The 12,805-nt window shown below is 42.0% G+C and overlaps 1 protein-coding gene across 1 annotated transcript in view; it reads left to right on the forward strand.

Moving 5' to 3' along the window:
* Positions 1-2,125: 2,125 nt before the first annotated feature.
* Positions 2,126-12,805, forward strand: part of LOC118576037 (zinc finger protein 431-like) — a 29,533-nt gene continuing 18,853 nt past the window's right edge. The window contains exon 1 of the mRNA XM_036176445.1: positions 2,126-2,234. Within this exon, the coding sequence (XP_036032338.1) occupies positions 2,208-2,234 (27 nt within the window). The 5' untranslated portion in view covers positions 2,126-2,207. The remainder of the gene's footprint in view (positions 2,235-12,805) is intronic.

Here is a 12,805-nt window from a genome sequence, read left to right on the forward strand (position 1 = left end):
GGAATGGGAATACAGGCATGTGTCCCCACCGCCTGGCGAGTTCCATGTTTTTTTAAAAGATTTATTTATTTATTATATACACAAAAGAGGGTGCCAGATCTCATTACAGATGGTTGTGAGCCACCATGTGGGTGCTGGGAATTGAAAGCAGGACCTCTGAAGAACAGTAGGTGCTCTTTACCTCTGAGCCATGTCTCCAGCCAACAGTTCCATTCCAGCACTCAGGAAGCAGAAACAGTTGGAATTTCTGAGTTTGAGGCCACCTTGGTCTACAGAATGAGTTCCAGGTCTACACAGATAAACACACACACACACACACACACACACACACACACACACACAACTCAAAGAATAAGATCCACCTTTAATCTGGATCACACCTTCCCTTCCTTTTTTGTTTTTGTTTGTTTGAGACAGGGTTTCTCTGTGTAGTGTTGGTGCCTGTCCTGGCTCTCGCTCTGTAGCCCAGGCTGGCCTCGAACTCAGAGATCCACCTGCTTCTGTGGTTGGTTTTTTGTTGTTGTTGTTTGGTTGGTTTTGTTTTTGGAGATAGGGTTTCTCTGTGTAGCTTTGTGCCTTTCCTGGAACTCACTCTGTAGCCCAGAAATCCATCTGCCTCTGCCTCTTGAGTGCTGGGATTAGAGGCGTGTGCCTCCACCACCCAGCTGTTTTTTTTTGTTTTTTGTTTTTTTTTTTCCACCTTCCCACTGAGGAAGACATGCTGGCTAAAAATGGTGCTCATAAAAACATTCTTCCTAGCTCAATTATTCTATAAGTATTCCACTTTCCATGAAGACTACTCTTTATTATTATTCATTTGCCAACAATGTGCTCTGAATTTCAGGAATAAAACTCTTCAAACAATGGAGCCTTTGAGTAGACACCAGGGTTGCAGACTTATTGTTCTTTTTTGTTTGTTTGTTTGTTTTGAAACAGGGTTTCTCTGTGTAGCTTTGCGCCTTTCCTGGAACTGGCTTTGGAGACAGGCTAGCCTCAAACTCATAGAGATCTGCCTGGCTCTGCCTCCTGAGTGCTGGGATTAAAGGTGTTCCCCACCACCGCCCAGCCAGACTAATTGTTCTTAAAACCAAACAAACAAACCACCATAGGATGTGCTGCCCCATTGTCTCTAGACCCACACAATTAGGAGCTGCACACCAGACATTTTCTGCCACAACCTAAAGGATATGATATAACATAACTGGCATAATAAACAAAGCAACAGATATGTCCTGTGGGATACAGTGACATAGACTGCTAGAAGATACAGCAATTTTCTTGCAGCTGCAACTCTGCACTCAGTTCAATCCAAGCATCTCTAACTTGAAATAGGCACCAATCCTGAGCTAGTAACTACATAGAATTGGGAATCCCCCAGATCCTCTACCCTAACCATTATAAAAACCCGGCTTGATGGCTGTACATGGTCTTTCCTGTTCTGCTGCTGTGTCAGATGGACAGAGACACCCAGGTTAACTCAAAACAATAAAAAGACTCTGGTTTTGCATCAGATTTGTTCTCTTGGTGATCTTTGGGGGTCTCTGGGTACAGCAGCCACCATCCAGCTTTCTGATAGCAGAAAGACTTGTGATCAAGTTCCTGCTTTTCTTTCCTGGTTGTCTGAAGTCCCTGTGACAAGCAGGTAAAAAGTACCTTCAGTTCACCTGACCTCAGTGTGAAGTCACATTAACAAACATCCCCTTTTGTGCTCTTAAATCTCTTTTAGTTGTTAATATTATAGGTACTCTTCAACCTGTTTGACAAGGAATCACTCCATCCTCTGTAGTGTATAGTGGGGTTGTACAAGCTATCTAGCCCATTGTGTCCAGGAGGAAGAAAAGGAAGTGCCTCTGCAGAGCAGGAAGATAGCAGGGTCTGCTTTAGGAGCCAGGGGCAAGTGCTATTGAAATGCTTATCTCTGTTAACCTAGAAAAGGTCTTTGTCTGGGGTGGAAGGCAGGATCAGGAACGTGTGTGTGTGTGTGTGTGTGTGTGTGTGTGTGTGTGTGTGTGTGTGTGTCTTTAAGCGCTGTGTAACCCTATGGGAGGTGCTCTTGTCACTCAGACCTCACTAGCCAATCAGGCACTGCAGATAACCTGCCAGTCAGAAGTTGTGCAGGCTCCTTCCGGCTGCCCGCTTCAGAAGCTGGCACCAGTGGTTTTGTGTATGGTGCTGTGACTGCTGCTGCAGGGAGCTTTGCAGAGAGCATGGGCGAGCTGGAAAACCATGGCATGGTGAGCAGGGGCTGCTATCCCCAGACTGGGAGGATCTGCTAGTTGAGACGTGGGAGCCAGTGTGGTGGGAACACCCCTGAATGGGTGGGAGTCAGTGGCCAGATGCAGAGTTTCGCATGTTCCTGCCTAGTCCTGCATGGTCCAGTGTGGTTCTTTCTGCATGGTCCTGCGTGGTCGTTGCAATTTCCAGGGCCAGCTGGCAGCATGTGTGCAGAGCATTGGGAGCGGGACTGTGCTTTGAAATATCTTCATTGACATCACTGTGAAAAGGCAGCACCCTTAGTGTTTGTGTGGTCGCCATGGCACACAGATTTGCCAAACTGAGAGAGCCCTGGTTCCTCTAGTATCTTCCAGAAGTTCTGCACTTGGAACATTTAACATTTAGATTTAGAATCCACCTGGCGTTAATTCTGTGGAAGTTGTAGACAGTATTTCCTGTGTAGAGTAGCACTCCACTGCTAAACTGTGATGGTAATTGATGGTGATATAATTGATGGTATAAGGACTTACCGGTTCTTAGGAGACATTAAGTCACAAAGTAGAATTTAGGTAAGGGAGGGCTGCATCACAAATACCCCAAAGGCAAGTAGTGTGCTAATTCTGTCAGAGAGGAGTATGATAAGATGTAAATGTTTGTTCCCCAAGATTAACCAGCTACATTCCCATTACAAAAGAGGTCACCCAGCCAGTGCTGGTGGTGGTGATGGTGGTGGTGGTGCACTCCTTTAACCCCAGCCAGGTGGATCTTCTTGAGTTTGAGGCCAGCCTGGGCTACAGAGTGAGTTCCAGGAAAGGCGCAAAGCTACACAGAGAAACCCTGTCTCAGAAAAAAACCAAACAAAAAAACCCCCAAAAACAAAAACAAAGAAAAAAACAAAAAAACCCAACAAACAAACAAACAAACAAAACAACAACAACAAAAACAAACAAACAAACAAAAGAAGGTAACTCTGATTTACAACCAGCAGAAAGGCCCATCCCTCCATTAAGAAACTGGCATCTAAATGTTGCTCAAGGGACCATTACAGGGTCAAAACCAACTTAAGTCCTGATGTGCCATAAAAGTATATTAATTCCAGAACAACAGCATCTCCAGTCTTTTTGAAAAGCAGTTTTGAGTCAAGGTCTTCTATGTTGACTGAGGTGGACTTGAACCCTGTCTGTAGCCCCACAGGGCATTGCCTTTGCGATCCTCCTGACTAACCTCCCTAAATCTTGGATTACATGTCTGTAGCACCAGAGAGTTCTAAATTTACCAGTTTGAGTCATAGAGTGGACTGTCCACTGCAGAACAGGGAAAGGATTTGTGTGTGGAGCATGGCTTCTCCCTTCAGACCAGAAGAGGAGGAACAGTGTACTGTGTGCACTACAGGGGGGAAACAGACAAGACAAAAGCTAGATCTCAGACTGAAGTTGAAGACCTTGAGCTGCAGAGGTCTCCATTACAAAGACCTGATGGGGCTTGGTGAGTGACTTTCTGTGTAATTTCCCTGCATGTATTAATTCCTTCTGTGTGAATGAAGACAGACAGAATTGGTGGGTGTACAATTTAGGGAGGATAGCTTTAACTACTAAGCATTCAGTTTCCAATTAGCAAACTCTCCTATGCAGATATGTACAATCCTGGTTGACAAGGTTAAAACAGCTGAGAGGTTTGAGACACAGACCATTGGCTGTAACTCCATGAGTTATCTTATGGCACTCAATGGCTAAAATTTTACATAGTACAAAGTCATGCAGTTTCTGATTAATGGCATTCATTCTCTCTACCAGGGAAGTGCCTACTCCATTTCAAAGTCAGTGTAGCTAAGTGTTCTTCCAATTATTTTTATCATTTTTTTTCAGAGCTGAGGACCGAACCCAGGGCCTTGTGCTTGCTAGGCAAGCACTCTACCACTGAGCTAGATCTCCAACCCCTATTTTTATCACTTTAAAATGTTAATTATTGGTATCATTTTTAAATTTGTTTTCTTTAAATGCATTACTGCTTTTTTTTTCTGCTTTTCAGTTTAAGAATTTCATTCCATTTTTTAAAAGGGCTGTTTATTTATGTATTTATTTATATCAGTTTAAAGCAGTGCTTCTCAACCTTGGTGATCACGGCTCCCTTTGAGGGATCAAATGACCCTATCACAGTACTGGCCTAAGACTATCAGAAAGAGCAGATATTTATATTATAATTCATAACAATAGCAAAAATATAGTTATGAGACGGGTGGTGGTGGTGGTGCATGCCTTTAATCCCAGCACTTGGGAGGCAGAGCCAGGAGGATCTCTGTGAGTTCAAGGTCAGCCTGGTCTACAGAATGAGATCCAGGACAGGTACCAAAACTACACAGAGAAACCCTGTCCTGGGGGGGGAAAAAAAATATATATATATATAGTTATGAAGTAGCAGTAAAAATAATTTTATAGTGGTGGTGGGTCACCACATCATGAGGAACTCTGTTAGAAGGTCACAGCATCAGGAAGGTTGAGAACCACTGGTTTAGATCAATGCCTTCTGTAGCTCAGGCTTGCCTCACACTATAAGACAGAGGAATGCTTTGAACACCGAATCCTGCCTGTGCTGCCCTGTGCTGGCTAGGCCTTGACTGGTCTGTGGGAAGGAAAAATAGACCAGTGAATGAGTATCCTCTAACTTCGATAGATTTTATTGTGATTTTACAAATGAAGTGGGACTTGTGTAAGAATGAGTTCACTGACCAACTGTAAAGTGGGTGTAGTCACAACACAGAAAGGGTTGGGTTAGAAAGAGGGTGAAAGCCTTCCTGCTGTGACAGTAGTTGACATTAGAAATGAGTAGTGAGGTAATCAATTTTAGATGATCAATAAATGTCCTGACTAGCCATTTCTTGGGTCCACAGACCTGGCAATCAAGAATCTGGACAAAAAAAACTGAATTTTCATGAAACCAAAACACTGTAGTTACACCAGTTCAACTTAAATAGAAGAACTGGATAAAATGGTGTGGCCGTGCCTAACATGACCGTGTTTTTAGGTTCAAGGTGCGTACTCCGAGAAAAATGACGCGAGTAGTATTTGGTGTGCCCTAATACAAATCTCTAGCCTTGGAGCACATGGTCTTTTTTTGTTTTTGTTTTTGTTTTTTTTTGGGGGGGGTTGTTTTTTTGGTTGTTTTTGGTTGTTGTTGTTGTTGTTTTTTGTTTTTTGTTTTGTTTTTTGAGACAGGGTTTGTCTGTGTACCTTTGTGCCTTTCTTGGAACTCGCTTTGGAGACCAGGCTGGCCTCGAACTCATGGAGATCCGCCTGCCTCTGCCTCCCGAGTGCTGGGATTAAAGGCGTGTGCCACCATCGCCCGGCATGAGCACATGATCATAAAGCCTGTTTCAACTTTTTAACAGAATTATTTGGGATTATAATTACATTATTTCCATAAACTCTTCTTTGTTTTCTAATCCATGGCCTCTTTTTGTTTAACAACAGTTACTGTTTGAATGTGACCTGTGTTTGGTTGCAGGACCTACCAGTTGTGAAGTGAAGGACTGGCTACAATGGACATTGAATGTGTAATAGCATGTGCACACATAGAACCCTGTGCCTTAGAAGAGGAACAGGAAATGTTCTGGGAGAATGAAAGATTTTACTAAACTACAAAGTTCCCCGATTAGGGTCCTGTCTGATCAGAGCGTGGCAGGACAAACCTGGGAGGATTTTTGCTCTCTGAGTCATTTGATCTCTGCTCACCCAGTAGAGTAACAACACCTAATGCCCTGAAGCCCAGCTGGGTGGTCCTAGCTAATGAGGGATTCTGGGAAGGCTTAGCAATCAGGAGCACCAGTTGCAGGTAGTTTGTAGACTCTTTCCAGGATTCTCTTCTTGTTCTGCTGTAGGGAGCTGTAAGGAAGACCACAAGCCCTGCCATGGTGAGTGTGGGGGCCACTGTCCCCAGACCAGGAAAGGCAGGTTGACTAAGCTGTCAGAGCTGCTTGGACTGGGATGGACCATGAGCCAGACTGATGTTTATTGGTCCCTGTGGTGACCCTTGGCCTCTGAGCTTTGTTGAGTGTGGATTCCCTGGGGAGGGGGAGGCTCTGCCATCCTGGCATGGGAGACTATGAGCTTGTAATATCACTTCCTCATGCTGTGTAATTGAGGCTCCCTTCATGCTATGTAATTGAGAATTGCTTTGAATACCTAATTCTGCCTCTGCTGCCCAGTGCTGGGTAGACAGTCTCATAAGTCCTTCCAGTAGGGCCTTGACTTGTCAGTGAGAAGGAAAAATAGACCAGTTAATGAGAGATCTCCAGTCTCTCCGGCTTTTAGTGGGGACTTATAAATGAAGAGGGGCCTGTGCAAGAATTGAGTTCATAGACAAACTTTGAAGCTGGTAGAGTCACAGTGCAGAAAAGGAGAAGCAGGACTGTGGTTGAGAGCTTTGCTACATCATCAGTAGTTGAGATTAGCAATGTGGAATTAAGTAGTCAATTTTAGATGCTCCATAAATGTCCTGATTACCCGTTTCTTGGCGTCCACAGACCAGGGCATTCAAGAATCTGATTATTATGAAACCAAATTGCTATAGTTACAATAGTTCAACCAAAATAGTTCTGGGTAAAATGTTGTGGCCCTGTGTAACAACACTGTTACTTTTCTGCTTTTAGATGTACACCCTAAGATAAAAGGTTTTGAGAAATCTTTGATGTGTGCTAATACAAATCCCTAGTCTCCCGGGCGGTGGTGGCGCACGCCTTTAATCCCTGCACTCGGGAGGCAGAGGCAGGCGGATCTCGGCGGATCTCTGTGAGTTCGAGGCCAGCCTGGACTACAGAGGGAGTTCCAGGAAAGGCGCAAAGCTACACAGAGAAACTCTGTCACAAAACAAACAAACAAACAAACAAAAACCCACAAAACAAATCCCTAGTCTCTGGAGCACATGGCCATAAAGCCTGTTTCAACTCTTAAATATAATTTTTTGAGATTATAACTACATCATATCCACATTCTCTTCCCTGACTCCAAGGCCTGCCATCACCCCTCATTGTTGTCTAATTTGTGGCCTGTCTTTCTCTAATATCAGTCACATGGTAAGTTACTGTGTGAAGGTGACCTGTATTTGGCTGCAAGACTCTCAGCTACAAGGCAGTGGGTTCACTGTACTGCACATTGAGTGTGTAATGGAATGTGCACACGAAGGACCCTGTGCTTTGGATGAGGAACAGGATGTGGTCTAGGAGAGTAGAAGAATGCCTACTACAATACAAACTTTCTAGACTAGGCCCCATTCTACTGGACTGGGAGGGCCGAGCTGGAAGGACTGTTCTGTCTGAGTCATTTGATCTCTGATCACCCAGTAGGGGAGCTGCTAATATTCTGAGGCCCAGCTGGGTAGCCCTAGCCAATGAGGGACTCTGGGAAGGTTTAGCCATGAGGAGTACTAGGGGCAGGTAGCTTGCAGGTTCTTTCCATTATTCTCCTCAGATTCTGCTTTAGTGCATTGTAAGGAAGATCGCAAGCAATGTCATGGTGAGTGTAGGGTATTCAGCACAGATCTGCTGAGATGTTCTTTCTACTGGGATTTGGATGGACTATGAGCCAGACCGTGGTTCGGTTCATCCATGTGGTGACCTAGGCAGTCATCCTTGTTCTCTGAGCCTCACTGTGTATCAATTTCCTGGGGAGGGGAGACTCTCCAGTCCTGGCATTGTAGTATGTGCTGCTTGTGATATCATTGTCCAGGGTGCCCACACAGGCATGCTTTTGGTATGCAGTGGGAAGACAGTGTGGAAAAATGTGGTCTTGTTTCTAGGAGTTCTGAATATTGCATTCCTCTTTCAGGTTTGTCTTAGAAATGTTTCAAATAGTTTAGAAACTGGTAGAAAGATGGTGATGGTGATGTGTAGTGGATTGTCTTTCAGCAATAGATGATTAGAATGTTTCTAATTTTCTGCTACCACCGGCCGCAATGGTGTGATTCAGTGGAGTTTAGTTTCAGGGGAAAACAGGAGTTTCTGAGCTGCAGAGGTTTCTCAGGTGTGCATGGTGTTGTGTGAGTGGATAGGGCAGAATCCACATCTTGTGCCATAATCCGTGTGACAGGAAGCAGATTTTAAATTATTCTTCTATGTTGTTTTGGGATTGGGCATCAGTGGGGCTGGGTTTACCTGAAAACACAAGGAGGCATAAGGGGCTGCAGAGCCATAGCAGGAGATCACCTCTTTTTGCAGGGAGAGCTCTGGAGCATGGGGCTTCTGTCTTTGGGAGAAGTATCAGTAGCTGGTGGGTCAGAAATAACAGTTTAAGGGTCACTTTGAGTTAATTTTGTGAAAGTTGTGAAGTCTGTGTTTATTTAATTTCTGTACACATAGAATCACAGGTAGCTTTTTGATTAATAGTTGACTATATTTTCCTTCCTTTGTTCTTGGCTTCTTCTCTCTATCCCCTTTATTCTTTTATCAATATTGTACACATTCTTGATTGTTGTAGTTTTGTGACAAGTATAGAAGTCATATTATGTCAATATGTGTACTATTTTACATAATCCCATTCATCATTCTGAATGCCTCCTCTGTGAATGTAGCTTTGTAATCAGCTTTCCTCTTATAACTTGTTGGGCACTGTTGTTGGATTGTATTCATTTTATGCTGCAAATTTACCGTAAACAACATCTTAATTTTGATGCAGTATGTTCCCAAGGATTACTTATTTGCTTCTTTGTTTATTTAGGTTTTGTTGTTCTTATTGTTGTCAATCTGTGAAAGACTTTTGGTTTATTGGATAAAATGTCTTGGCAGGTGGCTCAGCACATTTTCTTTTTGGTGATGACTTGAGTTGAGATACCAACAAACACTGGAGTTATGAGGCTCAAAACTATCTACTATTCTATTCCAGATCCTGCAAACAGTCTCTCATGCACAAACACATGCAAAAAAATAGCAATACACTTGTTTTCAAAAGTGCTTGTGACTTATAAAGCCATTAGAGCAAACCAAGTTGCTTTAGGTGAACACTGGTTCTTTAAAAATCTGCTCTCTTGCATTTTGTTTTAAGAAGTTTTCATTACCTCACTCTGATGCAGACTTACAGGCAATCTTCAATTATTGAAAACAAAATGTTGTCTAAGTGATCCTAACTGACATCCTTTTCTTTATCGTAAGAGAATGAAATCCTTTTAGTAGCCAAAACTATTTTCTACAAAGTTGAAACCTCAGAAGGCTTCAAACGAATCTCTCCAAATATGGTGGAGCACCCTCCTCACACAACCGACTTTTCTTTTTTTCTTTTCTTTTTGTTTTTCGAGACAGGGTTTCTCTGTGTAGCTTTTCACCTTTCCTGAAACTCACTCTGTAACCCAGGCTGGCCTTGAACTCACAGAGATCTGCCTTTTCTTCTTGATCTTAGACTCTGCCCATTTCATAGCATATCTGTGTTTTCCAGTTGTTGCTATCTTTATGTTTGGGTTTTAGCTGCTTAAGTGATTGGATTTGATTAATACATTGGCTGTGGATCTTTAAAATCTTCTTGTATATGATTGTCTCTTTTTCCTTATTAGCTTCTGCTGTCAGCATGTCATGGCCTAGAGTCATCTGAGGGAACATCAGTTGAGAATGTGTCTACATCAGAATATCTGATTGCTATATCTCAGAGGGATTGTGTTGATTATGATTGATGTTTGAAGACTCTTCGACTAAGTTGGCAGTATCTCTAAGCAAGCGGGTCTGGGTTGGATAAGAGAGGTAGCTTAGCATAAGCAAGAGAATAAGCTAGGAAGCAATGTTTCCTCATGTTTTGCCTTCATTTATTAGCTTGAGTTTGTATGCTAAGCTCCCACAAAGACGGACTGTGACCTGGGGATATCAACCAAATAAACCTCTTCATTACCACAGTTCCTTTTGTTTAGAGAATTTAATCACAGCAAAAGAGAAGAAAGTTGGAACAAAAAGTGGTACCTCAAATGTGATTTTCTTGCTGCAAAGGACTTTGAAATTCTTAGGCCTGCCCTTGCTATCATGAATGGAGTTGTTTTGTTGTTTTGTTTTCTAGCCCAGGAGGCCACTGATTCATGGCAGCTTTCTTCCTAGCTTCTGAGTTCTGGGGTTACATGAAATGTGTTAGATCAGAAGAGCTAGGTTTACTGCTTCTTTTTGTTTGTTTGTTTGGTTTTTATTTTGTTGTTGTTGTTTTTGATTTTTCGAGACAGGGTTTCCCTGTGTAGCTTTGGAGCCTTTCCTGGAACTCACTCAGTAGTCCAGGCTGGCCTCGAACTCACAGAGATCTACCCTCTTCTGCCTCCCAGGTGCTGGGATTAAAGGCATGCACCACCACCGCCCAGCTTTACTGCTTCTTGTAGAGTTAGAAATAAAAGTAGTTCGGCCAATGAGAGCTATATAACAGAATCTACAGAGCATGAGGGCATTTGGTCACATCCATTGTGCCATTCACACAATTGAGGGGATGATATGGGGGATTTAAAAACAAATATTCCAAGTGTGGAGTAATGGTAACCAAATTTGGCTGCTTGTCAGGAATGCAAGAAGAGCTTACTCCACCTCACTCAACATCATTTGAGTCTAAGGACTTCGCTGTCACCTGCCTATACTAATGGATGGTATTTTAATTTGTATGCATGGTATATTGCCAACTTTGTCCTATGTTAATGGTATCTAGCTAATGCTTAGCACTAGAGAAGTTTCAAACTGGTGTTAGCAACTGCATAGACCAGTGGATATAGTGAATTTTGGGAATTGTAGCCACCGTTGCTTTAGATAAAATTATTTTAAGCACTAAAATCTTCCCACTCATGAAGTTGACCTGAGATGGTTCAATAGTAAATCTAAGTTAGTTCTTGTATGTTTGAAAAGCAATCCCACATGACAGTATGATTGTACTGACTTTAGGTGCCAGCAATTATTTTAAAAAGTTTATTTACATGTATTTGTGAGATCTTGAGATGACTCATCAGATCAAAGCACATTGCTATACAAGTGTAATAAGCTTGTTCCTGGGAACTCATGGTAGAGAGAACCAAGTCCTGAAAGTTGTCCATTGGCCACTGCATATGAGGTCTAGCATGTATGTGTACTCACACATCAAAGAGACACGTCACACACACATTTCCTTTTCTCACACACGTATACAAATGCACACTAAACATAAACACACACACACCACACACACAAATACACGGGCACTACTCAATCACAAAGACACACAAACCAAAATACATACATACTCACAAGTGCATGCACAAACATAAAGACACACACAAACACAAATAGACTCACATCACATAAACCACATACAGTACACATATATACACACAGATACACACCCATTACATAAACACACACACACACACACACACACACACACACACACACACACACAAACCCATATATACTCACAAAGAAACTTTCAGAAACAGTATTAATATTTAAATAACACTTAGGATATGCGTGTTGATAAATTTATACAGGACTATATTTTTCTCTTCAATTTGTTAATTTTTATTTGTATGCCATAACAGCATGTTCTGAAAAGTTGTGGCCTCATAGAACTAGTCTTTTCTTGTAGCCATAAAATAAATATTTGCAAAGTATGATACTTGGAATACTTTGACTACTATGAGGAGAGGATGCATAGAATAGTTTTGCATTTAATATTAGTAGTTTTGTTTTGTTTTTTCCAGACCTGAGTACCGAACCCAGGGCCTTGCACTTGCTAGGCAAGTGCTCTACCACTGAGCTAAATCCCCAACCAATATTAGTAGTTTTGAGGTATCATTTTAATCTTTATCAGTACCATAAAAGGCTGTGACTGTTGGAGACACTGAAATTTTAAAGACGCTTTAGGCTTAAATAATAGAGGACTTTAATATTTTGGCATAATAAAAGTAGACCTTGTGTTGATTCAGTTTGGTTTTTTGAAACATTCTTTATATGTAGTCCTGGCTGTCCTGGAACTTGTATGTAGAGCAGGCTAGCCTTGAACTCGCAGACAGCTCCTCCTGCATCTGACTCCCAAGTGCTGGAATTAAGGTTTACACCATCATTCTGGCTTTTATTTTAGTTTCTTTGAAATAGTCTCAATATGTATCCTTAGTGAGCCTGGCATTGTTGAGTAGAGTAGGCTAACTCAGAGGACTTCTTTCCTCTGACTCTGGAGCCCTGGGATTAAAGTATGTGCCGACACACATGTTTGAGATCCTTTTTTACATGATCAAGAAATGTCAATGTTAGTTGTGCTTTGAAAAAGTAGAAAAACACTTGTGTGCTAAAAATTTTTGGCTAGACTTAATTATTTTGTGATCTGGTCATTAGTAAATCAAGGTGGCTTTTATTCTCTACTCACCTGAGGATGACCTTGTCTTGATGCTCTTAGCCCCACACAAGCCACTCTCCATCTTATGATTTAAACATGTAAACTATGAAAATGTTGCTCATTTTTCATACTGCATAAGTTTTGCTCCAGAGTTGAAGTATAATCTAGTTTTTCATTCCAATATGTGTGATTTCTGTTTGCTTTTTGACATTTTGGGCCCATGTATACACAAATTAGTTCTAAATAATTATCATTGCTCAGCTTTCCTTTTAAAAAGCTTACTTCCTTTA

The sequence above is a fragment of the Onychomys torridus genome, unplaced genomic scaffold (assembly GCF_903995425.1).
Source record: "Onychomys torridus unplaced genomic scaffold, mOncTor1.1, whole genome shotgun sequence".
NCBI lineage: Eukaryota > Metazoa > Chordata > Mammalia > Rodentia > Cricetidae > Onychomys > Onychomys torridus.